Below are 17529 nucleotides of genomic sequence, written 5' to 3' on the forward strand. Positions count from 1 at the left end.
TCGATCTATGAAAAGCATGTATGTATTTGATGCACAGACTTACACAACTCTTACTGTCAAATCTGCAACCTTGTCAAAATTCATTGGTTCATGAAAACCTGGGGCTCTACTAGACAAGTGTATGCTCAAAACTTCAAGTCAATTATCCATCACCTGTTGCCCAAAGTATTGTAGAATTACGAACTCTGGTCTGCTGCAGAACAAAACACTTGTTATTCTCTCCCAATCCACAAGAACAACATAAACAAAAACATTGCAGGTCATGGTTAACTCTCATGAGTTGTCTTTATTCTCTCCTGTACAGTCTTATACAAAGCAGGTGTTCATTTTCAAGCATACACTCTTACAATTCAGTTACCACATTTACACAAGAAACTCAATATTAAGCATAACAAGCAAATCAGACCATCATCACAGAGATTTTTAAAGTACAAAGCAACAGAGTGCCAAGCCATAAGAACATTCTCTTTAGCAAATGACAGTGGGATCTCTCCCAACTCATGGTGACATAATAAACTTTACAAACTTGCTGAATCTTTTTTTTTCACTTTTCAGTCAAATCAAGCCAGGAGTGTCCGACTGGTCTTTGTTTCAGCAACTGGATAGGTGCTAGAGTCAAAAGATCGTACTGTTTAACATTTTGTCAAAAGGACCCTGACAACTAAGGCTGTGGGGTGTCGCATGTATCCGTTTTTTTTTGGTTTTTTTTAATTTCTTTTTTTTTAAAATGTACATCAAATGACCAAGTAGTGCTTCTGAGTGCATCAGTCTGATACAGGAGGAGTTTGTATTATACTCCATGTTTGGTGTTAAATATACTTACCATGTCAAACTGATGCAAACTAGGCCTATTGGTTTGCTCTGCTTGGCCAAATTTCGCGCGGCTAACAGTGAAAAGACGGGCCCAGCGCTCTCAGCCAATCAAACGCCTCTAAAAACTATAAGCGCTTAATCATTCCGTGGGCCAAGGCTCTCCACGCCATCTTGTCAGGTTTACGCTCTGTCTCGTCTTACGCTTTTTTCGGCTGTTCAGCGTATCCTTTTGGCCTTATTTTGTTGCATGCGGCTCTGATACTATGGTCTTTTTGTGGGACAAACTGGCTTCTGTTTCTCCAGCATATGATGGCAATCATGGACATTACAATCGTTTTCTCATAATATCTCACAGTATGAGGAGATCTAAAGGTGGTCTTTCTTTCACACCATTTATATATCTGAACACTCAAAACATTAATTTTGATAGCCTGCTTTGATTCAGGCTGATAACCAGAAAACATCAATGAACAATGTGCATTGTTCTGCCAACTGTACACACACATAAAAAGCATTATCTGTTATTCAGCTGTGGATAAGCATGAAACTAGTATGGCTCCTAGTTCACTATGTAAATTATAATTTCATAATGCATACACATCTGTCTAAAAAATATATATAAATCGCATGATACAAAACAATTTAAAGAAGTAAGAACCCCCCAAAATATGATGCACTTAAACCAACATGAATAAATATTTAAACATTCTTTCACAATCACACTCCTGACACTAACTTACTTCCATCCAAGTTTGTGTCACATTAAAAATTGTTTATAAACAAAACATTTTCTCCCCTTTTTCTCAACCACTTCATCAAATCACCCAATTGACAAAAAGAACCAAAAGGCTTCCCATGGTATGGTATGTCCAAAGTGTTCTGCACGAAAAGAAGTATTTAGAGCAAGAACCAACATCAATGTAACTCCATATGCTGCTCTCTAAGTGTGTCTGCATGTCACATTTCATCAGAATGCATGCCTGTGTGCAGGACATCTGTTGAATTAATGTAAAACACCTGACTTAGTTCCTCTGGTTTAAAGCTTGTTTCATGACCTACAACTACCGTCAAGGCTCCACAAAAAAAAAAAAAAAAAAAAAAATCATGTTGACTTGGTTATTAGTACACATGTAGTATTTCTTTATCAGAAAAAAAAAAACAAAAGGGAGGATTTGATGTGAGCGATTCTCCTCTCCACTCAACTCTGCGACACTCGAGGAGGACTTGCATTCCCACAACTTAGGAGATGACAACATAAGGCACATGATGATGGGGCATCTCCATACAGCTGGTGTACTACTGCTGTGTCCACAATAAATATATGCACAACACAGGATTTTAACAAAGAAAAAAAGGAAGAATACCTCCAAATAACAAACAACAGTATAAGCCCCTAACCCCCCTCAAGTATGCAAAAAATAGAAGAGCGTAGCAAAGCAAAAGTAAAAAAACAACAACAAACAAACAAAACAACCACAAACCAACCCAGTTCCAACTGCAGAGCACACAGGTTTATTAGGCCCTCATTCATCTCCAGCTGGGTATTTAAAGCTTGGTCATCTGTCCATTCACACAAAGATCCACTCCTTCAGAGATCAGCTACACAACAAAAGGTTTCATATATGCTCATCTATCCAATGCCAAGTCTCATGCACGTGGTAAAGAAACAAAAAGGGGGAACAGAAAACATGAACAAATACACTCATTTGTTCAGATACTTATTTCCACAACATTCTGACACCATTTCCCTCCCCCAACAGTGTTCTCATCAACAGCAAACATTACAGATATAAGGATTTCCTGAGCGCCACAGCTGATCAAGAAGAGAGAGAAACAGGTTGAGGGAGATTCAGTACAATGCTCTGGAAATACAGTAATTACATCTCACAAACTGCAGTCATATTTCCAAAATTCTGTTTCCAACGCACTTAGCATTGTGCAAAACAGGAATCTGACTCCCTGCCGGAGTCTGCACTAGTGGGTCACGGTAAAGTATGTGTAGTGAAACTCAAAATTCAACTGCCTGATTTCACTAGGGGCCAAAACATCATCAGTGACAGACTGGATTTCAGGGGGAATGGGTGTGGGAGGGTCATGTACAATCCCTGCAAAACATTATCTGAAACTAACTCAATTCTAATTCCCATGTCTAAACAGTTTCAGTTTCAAGCTGGTGTCAAAAGTGTGTGGACTGGTCCTGTATCTGCTGAAATAAATAAGAGCAGATATGGAAGATCTTCACATAACCCAACATGCTGATCATGCCTTGATACTCTACAGCCAATAACAGGCAATTATCAACAGTTATATTTAAAAGAAAATAGTTACCCAGATCCTTTTTTTCCTCTTTCTTTCATTTTATCATTTCCTTGTTAGCACAGATGTTTGGCATACAGGCATTAAGTAGAGGGCAGGCTGGTATCCGGTATCCACGCACTGGTTAAACACCATACTTAATAATCATGGAATGAGCCTGCACGTCTTATACCTTACATGCATTAGGAATTCTTCTTTTGAACAGCTCCTCACAGTCTCAATAAAGAATACATGCATGCTTTAAAAGAAAAAAGACATTTGCTGGCACAAAAAATTGCCACCAATCCATTCATCATACACTGAATAATGATACAGTCACTACTGTCTTATAGAAGTACACAGTATCAATCTGTACCTTGCAGTCGTTTCATTGTGGCTTCTAAACATTGCCTTCAAAGGGTCCAGAAAGACAAGGAAAAACACCCTTTCATTTTCATGCATGTTAACATATTGCTTCACACAACCACTGCATTTCAACCTCCTTTTCATCATTGCTTTCAGACCTCATTCAAAACACACACTCACCTTTCACATCAAGAACAGGACTCAAACCTTTTCAGACCCTGACAGCTCTCAGAAAGTTCAAAGCAACAATTCTTTCAGAATCACAGGCATCCCCAAACCAGGTCAGTCCCTCATGGAAGAAAATGCTACTGTTGGTTCTGAAAATAGGAGGGTTCTTTTTTTGTTTTTGTTTCGATTTGTGGTGTACATGTGTTTTCTCACTCCATCGAGCACTCTGCTGCATGTTCTGATGGTGCCAGTCTCGCTGCGTGTGCCTATGGTTCCAGTCTATCCCTTGGTGGGTTTCATCAGTTTGTCTAGCACCCGCATCCCCTTCTCCTGGTACTCGCTGCGCATCATCCAGAAGTCGTCCTTGTCCTTCATGATGTCGGCCAGAACCGACCCACCCAGGAACACCATGTGTTTGCGGCGCGGAGGGTCCTCTATACGGATCTTGAATTTCTGCACGCAACAGATACCAATCATTATAATAAAAGTAATTAAGTTTTTTGTTTCACTGGTATTACATTTAATGTAACATGCTTACCATGACCAATTAGTGCAGACTTCTGTTACATTCAGTCATGCTGATCAGTGTGTTGGGTTCATAAAAATGTCAGGCATCTGCTTCTTTTTCTTTTCTCTTTCAACAGCAGATGTGGTGCATCATATATGGATCAGTCCACACACTCTGACACTTCCTTTAAACTGAAACTGAAGTCAGGCTTCAGAAACTTGCATGCACACTCATGTATATCAGAGTGGATTTTTTTCTACAAGTTTCGCCAGGTACAACTAATTCTCTTCTTGCCTTGTGTTCTTTTATGTGCGCTTAATGCATGCTGCACACTGGGATCTAGGTTCATCTTCTCATCCAAATAACTAGCATCAAGACCACTCCATGTCTAGAGGAGGAGAGGAAAATTCTGTTAAGTGTTGGATTCAACCCTGTGCCTTCAGATTCTCTCACTTTCTAGGCGGACACGTTACCAGTAGGCCACTGCACTACATTTATACAGTTCCTCTTGCGTGCATCCTACTGTGTCATTTCTGTGCTTGTTGGTGGTCCGAGAATGTGGATGCATCATCTGTAGTTGTAAGAGTTGTTGGTTTTTGGAGGGTTCCCCCCCCCCCCCCCCTCCAACACACTGTATGGTAGCAACCACCCTGTGTACCTGCCAACTTACTTTGCATGTATAAGGTGTGACAAAGGGAAGAAGGGGGAGTGAGAGAAAGTGGTCTTGAGTGGTTCATTTTATACGTTGGGTTACGCTGCTGGTCAGGCATCTGCTTAGCAGATGTGGTGTAGCGTATATGGATTTGTCCAAACGCAGTGACGCCTCTTTGAGTTACTGAACTGAACTGAATATGTTATAATTTATGTCAACTGCCTTTAGCTGTCAAAGAGAAAGAGTGCTCTACAGATTTTTTTTTTTTTTTCTTGCTTTGCTGCTTGGATGCACAGCTTGCTGGAATGGAAGAGGGCATTGCATGTGTAAAGAGAAGGGAGGTAATATACTAAGGGTGGTTGCTAGCCACAGATGCTTTTGATTTCTCCTTTTGGGCACAAGCATTTTGCACAGGACAGGAACAACAACAACAACAACAAAAACCAGAGCAAAAACATCTCAAAATTAGCCACAGAAAATGCGAAACTGGATTGCCTTCAGTTTGAAAAGCACTGCATCATGTTTTCGGCATCATGGAAATTGTCTGAGCAAGGATGATAACTAAATATTTAGTGTGCATAAAGGCCATGTGTAATTTAGTGAGAAAAAACATGAAGTTATCTGTGAGATTTGAATTCAGGAAGAGACAAAACCAGTTTTGAAACCTAATGTGAATTTTAAAATAGACTGGAGACTGACAGCAACACTTAATTCGACCTGAACGTGATCAGGAGAACCCGCAACATCAAAAAAATCCATGAGCAAGCCACATCCTTATTTTAGCCACAGGGGTCATAGTTGGGGGAAAAAATTACGGCTAGTAGTCAGAAATGTTACCGTACTAATAATAACAACACGACGAATAGTGACAGTGCTATCACTACTGCTACTAACAACACCTACGCTATCATTGGAAAAATCCACAAAAAAGCCGCTGTATCCTTATTTTAGTTGAGGGAAAAAGTTGCAGCTGGTAGTAAGGAATAAATTTTAAGGTACTTATAATAACAACACAACAAATAATGACAATATAATAACAACACAACAAATAATGACAATACTATTACTTCACCTAATAACAACAATACCAATGCTTACATTGGAAAAATCCATAAGCAATTTTAGTTGAGGGAAAAAGTTGCAGCTGCCTGTCCAAATTTTACATGAGCCAAAAACAACACTACAAATAACTATAAATACTATTACCACCGCTACTAACAACAACGCCAACAAAAAAAACAACCACCCAACACTAACATACCGACAGCCGCGTGGTGTCCCCCTTGAGCACCCGCTCCAGGTAGAGCTGTTTGATCTCGCGCTCCAGGCGGGAGGGCAGGCCTGGGTACATGGTGGAGCCCCCGGACAGCACGATGTGCTTGTAGAAGTCTGGCCGGATGTCCAGGTCGGCGGCCTGGATGGTGTTGAAGAGCAGCTCGGCCACCCCCACCCCATCCACATTGATCAGGTGGGGCTGGAACAGGGCCTCCGGGGCCTCGAACCGCTCGCCCCCTACCTTGATCACCCGCCCGTCGGGTAGCTGTCGTATCACCACACAGAACAACACACTATCATCACATACTTCATATAAGGTTTTGTTTTAAGCATCAACCTTTAAAAAACCTCACCAAAAGCCAACATTTTTACACTAAAGTCACATGCCACTTTTTTTTCTCCGGATTAAGATTTTTTGGGGGTTTTTTATATAAAAATATCTATATTGTAATTCATGATCTTACTATAAATTCAGACCAGGATTTGTACGCCCAACTGCACAAGTTTCAATCAGTAGTAGTCTGGGTGCTAGTCTTTCAGATGAGAAATTAAATTGACGTCCAGTGTAAAGCATGCACTTACCACACATAAAAGAATTCAAAGCAACAAAAGAGTTGACCCAGGCAAAATTCTGCAGAAAAAACTCCAATCTGATTGTACAAAACATACCCTTGCACACAGAAAAAAAAAAAAACACACGAAAAATACATGCATATGAGTGGTGCTGTACTGCAGCCACATGCTCTCCCCAGGGAGACACAGAGAAATCTGTTGTGATAAAAAGTAATACAACCTAAGCCAGCTCAACGCTCCACTTGCGTCATAGATATATGCTTACACTTGGGCCAACAGCTGTAATATCAATGATTTCTCAATTGCCATGGGAAATCATTTACAGCTTATATCTTTTGTGAAGGACTTATTCTCAAACTAGGAGGTAAGATTACACTGGTTCTTAGTGCTGCAGCCTTGTGGGCTGGTTGGCCTTTGGGGACCATCCCAACATCAACTGTCCTAAGAGAGTGGGGATGTAACTTGGGCAACAAACTCTCCACTATAATCAAATCCTAGCCCAGATAGTCTGGACAACAGCTGCCTCCCCTACAGTTCTGATGGTCACAGCTGGACATGACTATCATACCGTGTAGGGCTCCACCAACACCGTAGTCTCCAGGGCAAGCTTCTGCTCCTGCTCCACATCGTAGGCCGTGTAGCACAGCTTCTCCTTCAACATGCGTACCGTCTCAAAGTCCGCTGAGTGGTTGAAGGCATAGCCTCTCAGCAACAGAAGCTGTGGACACAGACAACAATGATGATGACAACAATACCACCAGTACATTGCTATAGTCTCTCAGCAACAGCAGCTGTGGATACAGACAACAATAATGATGACAATACCAGTACATTGTTACAACAATACCAGTACATTGTTATAGTCTCTCAGCAACAGCAGCTGTGGACACTGACAACAATGACGGTAACAACAGTACCAGTACATTGTTATAGTCTCTCAGCAACATCAGCTGTGGACACAGATAACAATGACAATAACAATTACAGTATACTGATATAGCCTCTCACTAGTCTCAGTAACAGCAGCTGTCGGTACAGACAAAAATGATGATAATAACAATAACAGTACATCGATATGGTCTCTCAGAAACAGCAGCTGTGGACACAAACAATAAGGATGATAAACAATAACAGAACACTGATATAGCCTCAAATCAACAGCAGCTGTGGGCAGACAACAATGAAAATTAGTATTATATAACAGTACACTGAAATAATGGTTTCTCTTCTGCAATGGGAATTCATTTACAGCTTAGTCTATTTATGAAGGACTATGACTCTCAAACCAGTAGGCGAGATTACACTGGCTCTTGGTGCTGCAGCCTTGGGGGCTAGTTGGCCTTTGGGGACCATCCCAACTCAGACTGTCCTAAAGCCCTCTTGACCAGCCTGTAACTTAGGCAAGACACTCTCCAATATGTTGTGTAATAATCTAATTCTAGTCCAGATAGTTGGCACAGCAGCTGCCTGCTCTCTGTTCTAATGGTTATATCAGACACAATTGAATATTATACTATACTACACTGATATAGCACTTTCAAACCCTCAAAGCCCTTAACAACCCATGTCAGGCTGCAAAGCACACAACACAGAAGCATGGAAGAAATTCATATGGATTTATATAGAATATAGATATTGAATGGAGTGTCCTAATTATGTAGAGACATCTTGAAAACATATGTTTTTAAATTTGTTATAAAGGATATGAACAAGGGAATGTGAAGGAGAGAATTCCAGGTTTGTGCAGCTCAAGAACTAAAAACTTTTCCACACAACTTTCTGCCATTAAGCTCAAGGCAGTTTCTGAAGTTGATCAAATATGAGCATGTAGTAAACCAACAATCTATTAATAGAAACTCAAACAGTCAAAAACCCATTTTGGAAGGAGCTGGACAAAGAAAAAAGAAAAGTGATTCCTCGGGCAGGAATTCACAAACAGGACAAAACGGTTTTGTTTTTTCACATCTGTTTTGGAATAGCTCTTTATCAGAGTGATCAGCAACTTAACACTTCATCATTCCAGTCAGTTACACTTGTGGGTTGCATAATCAGTCTTGGCAGCACTAAGTTTATGTAGATTTAACCTCTTCACTGCTGCCCTGCTGATGAATATGACCATCAGTGAAGGGCTGCAGCCTCACTGAGACAAGACAGAGCTTGTATGTCAGGATGTCAGTCACAATTCTTTATTTCGACTTCTTCCCCTGGGGATTGCATTACTTTTGTTCTGCAAAATCAACTGCATTATGTACACGTAACGTAGCAACTGTACTTCAAATACATGCCACACTGATATCATTTCAGCAAGGTTCAGAGGTTAAGAAATTTCCTACATTCATGCTAACTCCATTGACTGAGGAAACCTCTCAATGCGAAGCAAACAGAACTGTGCCAGCATGGCTTGTACAACCAGGCTCTGGCATGTGCTGGAGTTGAGCCAACACAGTTACTTACCTTGATGAGGTACCTGGTAATGTCACGACCAGCAATGTCCAGACGCCGGGTCAAGTGAGGTAAGGAGAAACCGTCGTACACTGGACAGATGTGGGTCACTCCATCCCCGGAATCCACCACCACCCCTGTCAGCAGACCTGCACACACACACACACACACACACCAAACATGTAATTATGTCAGTAAATCTGTTATTTTCCATTTCAGAGTAAAAGTCTAAGTCATAAAACCCCATGGTCATTAATGTCCATATTATTTATATAAATATATTTTTTCACAAATTTCTTATATATATATATATATGAGATTATAGATTATGTGAAATTTTTTAATCATTCCTCCTCTGCAGTGGGAAACCAGGAAAGCAACCTTCCCAGGACAAACATAAAGTGTCACCATTTTCTTTGGTTGCGTCCCAGTACCAACTGCTCAGAGAGAACTGATAATGTGTGTGCATGTCACACTGGCTGCATGCCACACTCATGATGATACATGGACTCTGAATCTTCACTATCAATCCAGTTGAGGTGAAAACAGCCTGTTCAGTACTTCTTAGAGGAATGTCAATCATTCATCACGACACAGCAGACATCACGTCAATCATCATCACAGGTTCTCAACTGAAACACTCTTACTGTCTTAAGATTCTGGAAACAAATAAAAAAAAAAAAAGAAAAAAAAAAAAAGGAAAGTCTAATGGAAGACAAAACAAAACCACCAAAGATGCCTATCAAAGTTGTTCTTTATGGCTTATATTTCACCTTTCTGTATGGAATGGATTTAATAAAGTACTGTCTGTTCTCATGCATGCATCACTGATCATGCATGCATGGTGTGAAGTATACAAGGTCACAGATTCAGTATTCTGTCTTCAGTTTCGTTCCTGCATCAGTGTGTGCAGACTGCTGAATATCTTGAATATCAACAGTTTCTGTGCTGGGCATGGGACAGACAAAACAAAAAGTTGTAATAAAATGTATCATGTTGTTCTTGGTCTTTTAAACTGATTTAACTACTTAACTGAATATTTGGGAAAACTACATCTGACCAAGAAAATATCTCCAAAAACACACACAGATATGGCACACACTCAACCTAAAACTAGTAAAAGTCAGTAAAATCCATCACCACAGCGTTATGTCCTTTAGCTGCAAACTGTTTCCAGATAAAGTTTTAAAAAAAAAATCAAAAGAAATCAGCCTGTTCAGTACTTCTTAGAGGAATAAAAATCATTCATCATGACACAGCAGACATCACGTCGATCATCATTACAGGCTCTGGTCTAAAATTTGTTTATCTTTTGGAATTTTTGGAACAGACCAAAAAGAAAATTTTCAAAAAAGCAATGGGGACATTTTATCACTCTTTAGACTTCAGAATACAACACGTCTTTCATAAACACAATTTTGCTCAGTCACAATATCTTTGGTGCAATGTATCGTTTATTCCCTTGTGCTACACACTTACAGCATCATACAGTGTGTGCCCATGTTCAATGTTTCTCAGTACAGTAATGCAGTGCTCACAGATGATCTATCCCCGTTCCAATCTTTTAGCTTTCTTGCTATATCAGGGTGTACTATACAGGGCAACTCAATAATTCAAAACAAGGACAAACACTGCACGATGCATGAGACAGACACATATGGCATAATCAACACATTAGTGTGCTAAACTGTCAGGAAGTCAATAAAAACGTGATTCAATTTTTATAGCATCAGGAAACACCTTTTTTTTACCCATGGAAAAATCATGACAATACATGTACAGATTTTGTCTCCAGCCCATTATAGCATAAGAATATGAGAATAATGACACAACAGAATAAAAACATGACTCACAGTCACACTGCAAAAAAAAAAAAAGAAAAAAAAAAGAAAACAATAAACACACACATACCCCCCCCCCCAAAAAAAAAACAAAAAAAAAAAACAAAAAAAAACAACAAATCCTCATTAACTAACTATATGGTAAACAAACAAAGGCAGAAAAGCCATTTCAATGAAATCCTGTAACAGGAATGGCAGTGATCAGCAGATCAGTGTCAAACCAGATCACATTATCAAGTGGGAATGGACTGAATTATTCATTGCTGTCAATTTGAGTACTGTTCTTTTCTTTTAACCTTAAATTTGTAAACAGTCTCTGAACAGACGGATGTGCTGTGGCAGAGCCAGTGATCAGTTTAGGGCCCCATTTGACATGGCCTTATGTCTTTGTGAAAGGCGCGTTTCTCTGTTTTCATCACTCCACCCAAGTGTCAATGGGCAAATGACTAGTCTGGGAAGATTAAAATCAGCGGAAGGAGAGGATTGGCAGAAGGATAAGAAAATTATATAAAGAATGTTCTCAGGCTTCCTTTTCGGTGTATACCAAGTCCTAGACACAGTGAATATGAAATCACTGCCTCATGGCCGTAAAAGGCTATTGGTAACCGGCCTTCAACTTTTTAATCTTTCTAGACTGTAACACAGAGGTAGAATTTATCAGCCCATTCAGTACTTCTTAGAGGAATGTAAATCATTCATCATGATGCAGCAGACATCATGTCAGTCATCATCACAGGCTCTCATCTGAACAATTTTATCATATTCTTGGAGTTGGAAAAAATTTAAAAGGGCACTTTTCTTTATAAAACAACAACAAACAAAAGCATAAATAAAAAATAAGATACAATAAAAAAGAAAAACACCAAATTTCACCCCCACCCCCACAACAGTTGAGCCCTATATTGTTATATCATCTTTGGTGTGCTGGATCCTTCAGTTATGGACATTATTAGGGCAACACCCTGTTCATGAAGTTAGTAAACTTTAAGACCATGAAGGTGCATAAAACAACATGTTGTGCACAATTCAAAACAGCCCATTCTGTTACAGATAACACACACTCAGCCCACAAGGCAATGACACCTATACAAAGGTAACTATTGTACCTTGGAAGTAAGTTTTGAATATATAAAAAAATAATAGATCTATATGCCGACAACAGTTTATCACTCTGACATAAAGAATAAACTTCAGAAAGTGGCGAGCTCTGTTAAAAGCAGAATGGCAGGGCCCAGGTGTGCCAAGCCAAACAATAATGTTTTAGATGTATGGGCCAAACTATAAAAGGTTATTATACCAACATGTCTACTGACATACAATCTATATATATTTATAGCATTAATATATATACATATATTTAAATATGGACTATGATTATCCCTATGAGGTGAATGGATCAGCCTGTTCAGTACTTCTTAGAGGAATATAAAACATTCATCATGATAAAGCAGACATCACGTCAATCATCATCACAGGCTCCACAGACTTAATATTTTACTACAAGCATATTGAAAACTTGCAGTTTTTTGTGCGTGTGTGTGTGCGTGTGCGTTCATATACAGATTAAATGAAATGCTCAAATCAACACACTGCAAACTAATGATTTTGAAATGACACAACATAAAAGACAAGTACACACTCAAAAAAGAGCTATATTAAGACAAACCCTTTAAAACAGCACAATATTCATGAGGGAACCAAGCATCAAAGACAAACAGCAGGCGCTGCACAGCTTTAGTGCAGTACAAAAACTATTGGCGCTACACAGCTTTAGTGCAGTACAAAAACTATAGTCAAAATGACTATCCACAGACCAAGTGGCTACACTGATCTCTGTTCTCTGCCAGCTCTTTATGAATGGATCAGCCCCTTCAGTACTTCTTAGAGGAATGTACATTGTTCATCAAGGTACAGCAGACATCATGTCAATCATCATCACGGGCTCTCATGAAGCAAGGACACAACCTTTATTCAATAAGGGGTATGAGCTCATGAAATCCAAACTAACTTTACAATGGGGATCACTTTAACTGTACAGCCTTCAGATTATTACAACAGGATATCAGACTCAAAATACTGCCACTGCAGTGACATTTGTAAGATGAAAGATACGACATAGACCTGAACAGGAAAAAGCTATTTACCTTACCTGAAACAAATTTAGTTTTTTTAATTTGATGGTATACTGATCTGATGCCCACAAGTAAGTCACAGTGCTGAATGTCATGAATGATACTGACTCAACAGACTGGCTAACTTATCATACTATTTTTTTTTCTCCTTCTCACAATCATGACAATGGATGAGTGGCAAAATTCGCATCTGGCAATTCATGAAAAGAGGAAACACATAAAAACAGGAAAAAAATCATAGACTGACTGCACACACACACACACACAAAAGAGTGTGTTGAAACAGAAGAAAGATATGACAAGGAAAGTGCAGACAAGGTACAGACAGACAGAGCCACAATGACGACTCTAGACCCAACTTTTAGTTCAATCCATCAGCCTACATATTTTTTTTAATATAAATCTCTCCCTCCTGCTTCTGGTATTCAAGTATATAAATAACTGATACATGAAGGTGAATTTTATGTCTTAGTGTATTTGATGTTACCATGTGATGTCTTTGAAATAAGAAAAAAAGAAAAAAAATCAGAAAAAAAATAGCCTCTCAACCTCCAGACTAAATGAGCCAGTTCAGTACTTCTTAGAGGAATACAAATCATTCATCATGACATAGCAGACATCATGTCGATCATCATCACAGGCTCAAAGTCAATCAATACAACAATAAAAAGATCATACACACTAACACACAGCAATATCTTATTCATGCTGGATAGCAGTAATTAAGGAGGGAAGGGACAATAAAAAGAAAAGAGAAAAAAATGTCAGCTAGCAAAGTGTTGCAGTTCTACATTTTACAGCATTGATCAGTTTATGCCATGCAGCACATGATTAAAGCTTGTGTTGATGAAAATATTATGCTGGTTATTATTCTAGTTTTGAGGTAAACCTTGTTTTAATTTTTTTTTCTTGAACATGTACAAAAGCTATTTTCTTTAAATAAATGATCAAAAGGTTAAATTCATCAGAATCTAAAAATGCAAAGAGTGTAAGCACAATGATATGAACAAAGACATTAAGAAATCAGTCCAAGCCATAGGTCACTTGTAAATGCAAAATGAATATCCTGTCCTTTTCTGTAAATCATTCAAAAAAAAAAAAAAAAAAAAAAAAAAAAAAAAATGCTGGTAAAGCTGAACATACAAATTATCTGTGCTTCATGCAAAGAGTAAATTGCAACAATTAAAATGGAGTGTGGTAAGTTAAAAACGCATTTCTAAAGTAAGCAGAAAACTGATCATGGCCATTAAATTTGAAAGCTTCCTTTCCTTTTTTTTCTTTGCAACCAACCAAATACAAAATTCCCCCTTTTACTTTGCCCAGTTTTAATATAACCTTACCTTGTGCATACAGTGTGAGAACAGCCTGGATGGCTACATGCACACTGTCAAACTGGTACTTCTCAAACATCACCTGCACACAACAAACCACGTTACCTGTTAGTGGAATAGCCGTATCTTCCCAATCCCACAACAGGAAAAAAAAAAAAAGAAAAAAAAAAAAAAGAAAAAAAAAAGGGGGGGTCCACAAACATGTGACCAAACAAAAATCAATACTTTTCCAGATCATACTGAGTGAATATTTTCCATACCATACATAAAGCCAAACTGAGACATAAAAAAAAGTCTGCTATACAGTAGTATACTGCTGACAAAAGAGACAGCGGATATCCAGATATCAATGCTCAAATTTTGCCATCTTTTTTCCTTTCCTTTGTTTTTTTTATGTGTGTGTTTCTATTTTGACTGAACAGAATGTCACCAGTAATAAGAAAATAAAGCAAAATAATTACAAGTGATTTAAAAAAAAAAAAAAAAAAAAAGACAACCCATTACCAAAAACAAACAAAAAACCAAATAAACACCCAAAAGCCTCCAGTGTCCTTAAAAGTATCTGTAATTTAGCTCTTGTATCATGCATCAATGTTTTCTATCTGGTCCATACAAAAGCAGAACAAAAACTAAAGTGTTATATTTAACACTTTTGAGTTTTCTATTCACAAAGCTGCCTGAAATTTGAAATACTGAAAATTAAAAATATGAACGTAAACGGAGTTCAGCTCTGTTGAGCACAACTGTTCTCAGGGCTCTCATCTAATGTAACATCATAACCGTAGCAGAGACACACGCACACCCACATAATTTCTCCTGCATTACAATTACATCCTTTCCAATCTGGGGACTTAGCCATATGAAGAGCACAGGAACAGGAGTCAAGATGGCTGCTGTAAAAAGAGGGCGCTAGTCAGGGATACACAGGGGGGGTAACCTATTTCGGGAGGTTATCGGCCATAGCTACTTTCATTTTCTCCACACAGGCGGGCAGTAGTTTGCACAGGACAGGAATCAGACCCCTGCCGGAGTCTGCACTAGTGGGTCATGGTTAAGTATGTGTAATTAAATAAGACATATTCCCTTCTGAGAGAGTCAGACATGTGCCCTAAAAGGTTAACTTCTTAAAGGCCCCATAATCTTTTCAGCCACAGGGCTATGCATAAGAAGGGGGGCCCTGATCCTCTCTTTACACCATTAATCATCGTCAAAACAAGTCTGGTTCCCATTCACACCTCTGGGCGGAAAAAGGAAAATCAAAGTAAAATGCCTTTCCCAAGAACAAAACACCAGGCTGAAACTGGGCCTCAAACCCTGATCACTCATAACCACAGGCTCCAAAGTCTCTGCCACAGCGCCACCCCTCCCCCCACCCCCTCCCTCCGCCCCTTTTGTCCTCACCTCCACCATCTTCTCCCTGTTCTTCATGGGGTTCATGGGGGGCTCAGTCAGCAGGATGCGGGAGTTGGAGGTGTCAATGTTGAGACGCTCCTTGCCGAAAGTGTGATCGTAGATGTGGATCATGTCATCCCAGTTGCGAACAATCCCATTGTCCATGGGGTAGTTCACCTCCAGCATGGAGCGTAGCTGGCTGGCCTCGTCACCCACCATCAGATCCTGTAGAAAATCATGATTCATAATAATAGTAGTAATATCATTATTGGTAGTCAGTATTCATACACCGATACAGTGCTGATTTTTGTACAGACAAATACGCTGAATCTTGTGCAAGCTAATGAAAGCCACATGATAAGATCCAACTCCAAGGGCACTGACTCTATCCCGTGACCACTAGAAATGGAGAATGTTGGTGATGTGTTCAGCAGTGCAGCAGCCCCACAATCAAACCAGGTTTCGAGACCAGTGAAACCAAAACACTTTCACATCAGTCATATCCATGCCTGCTTACCTCTAATTGTTGGTGGGGCCAAAGACTATCAATTATCATGATAATGCTCATTCATAAAATAAAACATGATCAGTTATATTTCATAAAACACAAGCATGTAACCGTATACACAAGTCCTTTGTAGGCTGCTTTTCATTATATTCAAATTTAAGGCTTTTGAGAAAGAAACGTGTGTCCCTCTCACAGTTTTAAAACACATCATTTATGAAAAAACATTTTCTCTTCATACATCTATTTTTTTGTTCTGAATTCCACTGCCCAACTCCCTCCCAACATTTGATAATCATAATAAGGGATTCTTGTCATACAAAAATAAACAATAAATATAGTCAGTGTCAATCCTTTTTTTATCAGTTATAATGTTTACTTTTTAGTTTATTTCTGATATTTAAAAACAACATTTACACTGAGACAAATACATAACTAAACTGCATATTCAAGCGAATCACCCTCTTCACCCAGCATTCTGAAACTAACTTTTTTTTTCTTCCTTCTAATAACTAATGATATTGTGCAATGCTGCATTATTACTACTGCACACAGCTGGTTCACCTTGACTTCTATATCTCCAATCCTGGCTGTGGATCGGATGATAGGCCTCCCCACCAGGGAAGGAAAGATGTGTGCTGGGAAGTTGGAGCCGGCATAACCACACTTGACGAACTGAAAGTCAAAACTCATAATCAATGCCAGTGATCACACTTCACCATTCACAGAGGAAAAACACTCAAGTGTAAATGTATTAAACTTAAAATCTAATACAAAACTTGCAAAAGTATAAACTTTTACCATACACAAAAGGAAAACATTTCGCTGCAATGTGAATATATCAAAATCTAATACAAAAGGTATAAATTTTCACCAATCAGAGGGAAAACACTCTACAGTCTACTGCAAATATAAAATAATGAAATCCAATACAAATGGTATAAATTACTATAAATTTTCTTCCTGAAATTAAGGAAAGTTTCCATAAGACTTAAGAGACAGTCTATTAATTGTCTTTTGAAAATAATAAATATTCTTTGATTTCCTGATTTATAATCAATATTAAATCTGAAAGCAGCAAATGAAAAAAAAAAGAAAGAAAAAAAGAACATTGATGTATTGATGTTAACATTTTTTGTATGTCACTCAGTCAGTCAGTGGTGCTACTGGTAGACTGACACTATATTACAATAATTAGTATAATTAATAACAGCTTAAGTTATAGTAAAACTTGCG

The 17529-nt window shown here is 38.7% G+C and overlaps 1 protein-coding gene and 2 non-coding genes across 3 annotated transcripts in view; all 3 read right to left on the minus strand.

Moving 5' to 3' along the window:
• Positions 1-260: 260 nt before the first annotated feature.
• The window catches only part of LOC143296718 (actin-related protein 2), an 18277-nt gene continuing 1008 nt past the window's right edge, over positions 261-17529 (minus strand). The window contains exons 2-8 of the mRNA XM_076608774.1: positions 16858-16968; positions 15798-16013; positions 14406-14478; positions 9105-9241; positions 7219-7368; positions 6064-6342; positions 261-4095 (exon numbers count right to left, since the gene is read on the minus strand). Coding sequence (XP_076464889.1) covers positions 3922-4095; positions 6064-6342; positions 7219-7368; positions 9105-9241; positions 14406-14478; positions 15798-16013; positions 16858-16968 — 1140 coding nt within the window. The 3' untranslated portion in view covers positions 261-3921. The remainder of the gene's footprint in view (positions 4096-6063; positions 6343-7218; positions 7369-9104; positions 9242-14405; positions 14479-15797; positions 16014-16857; positions 16969-17529) is intronic.
• LOC143296787 (small nucleolar RNA SNORD61) lies at positions 12335-12406 on the minus strand. The gene has a single exon (XR_013057200.1). It is a non-coding gene; the product is annotated as a small nucleolar RNA SNORD61 (small nucleolar RNA).
• Positions 13632-13703, minus strand: LOC143296786 (small nucleolar RNA SNORD61). The gene has a single exon (XR_013057199.1). It is a non-coding gene; the product is annotated as a small nucleolar RNA SNORD61 (small nucleolar RNA).

Source organism: Babylonia areolata, chromosome 21 (genome assembly GCF_041734735.1).
Source record: "Babylonia areolata isolate BAREFJ2019XMU chromosome 21, ASM4173473v1, whole genome shotgun sequence".
Classification (NCBI taxonomy): domain Eukaryota; kingdom Metazoa; phylum Mollusca; class Gastropoda; order Neogastropoda; family Buccinidae; genus Babylonia; species Babylonia areolata.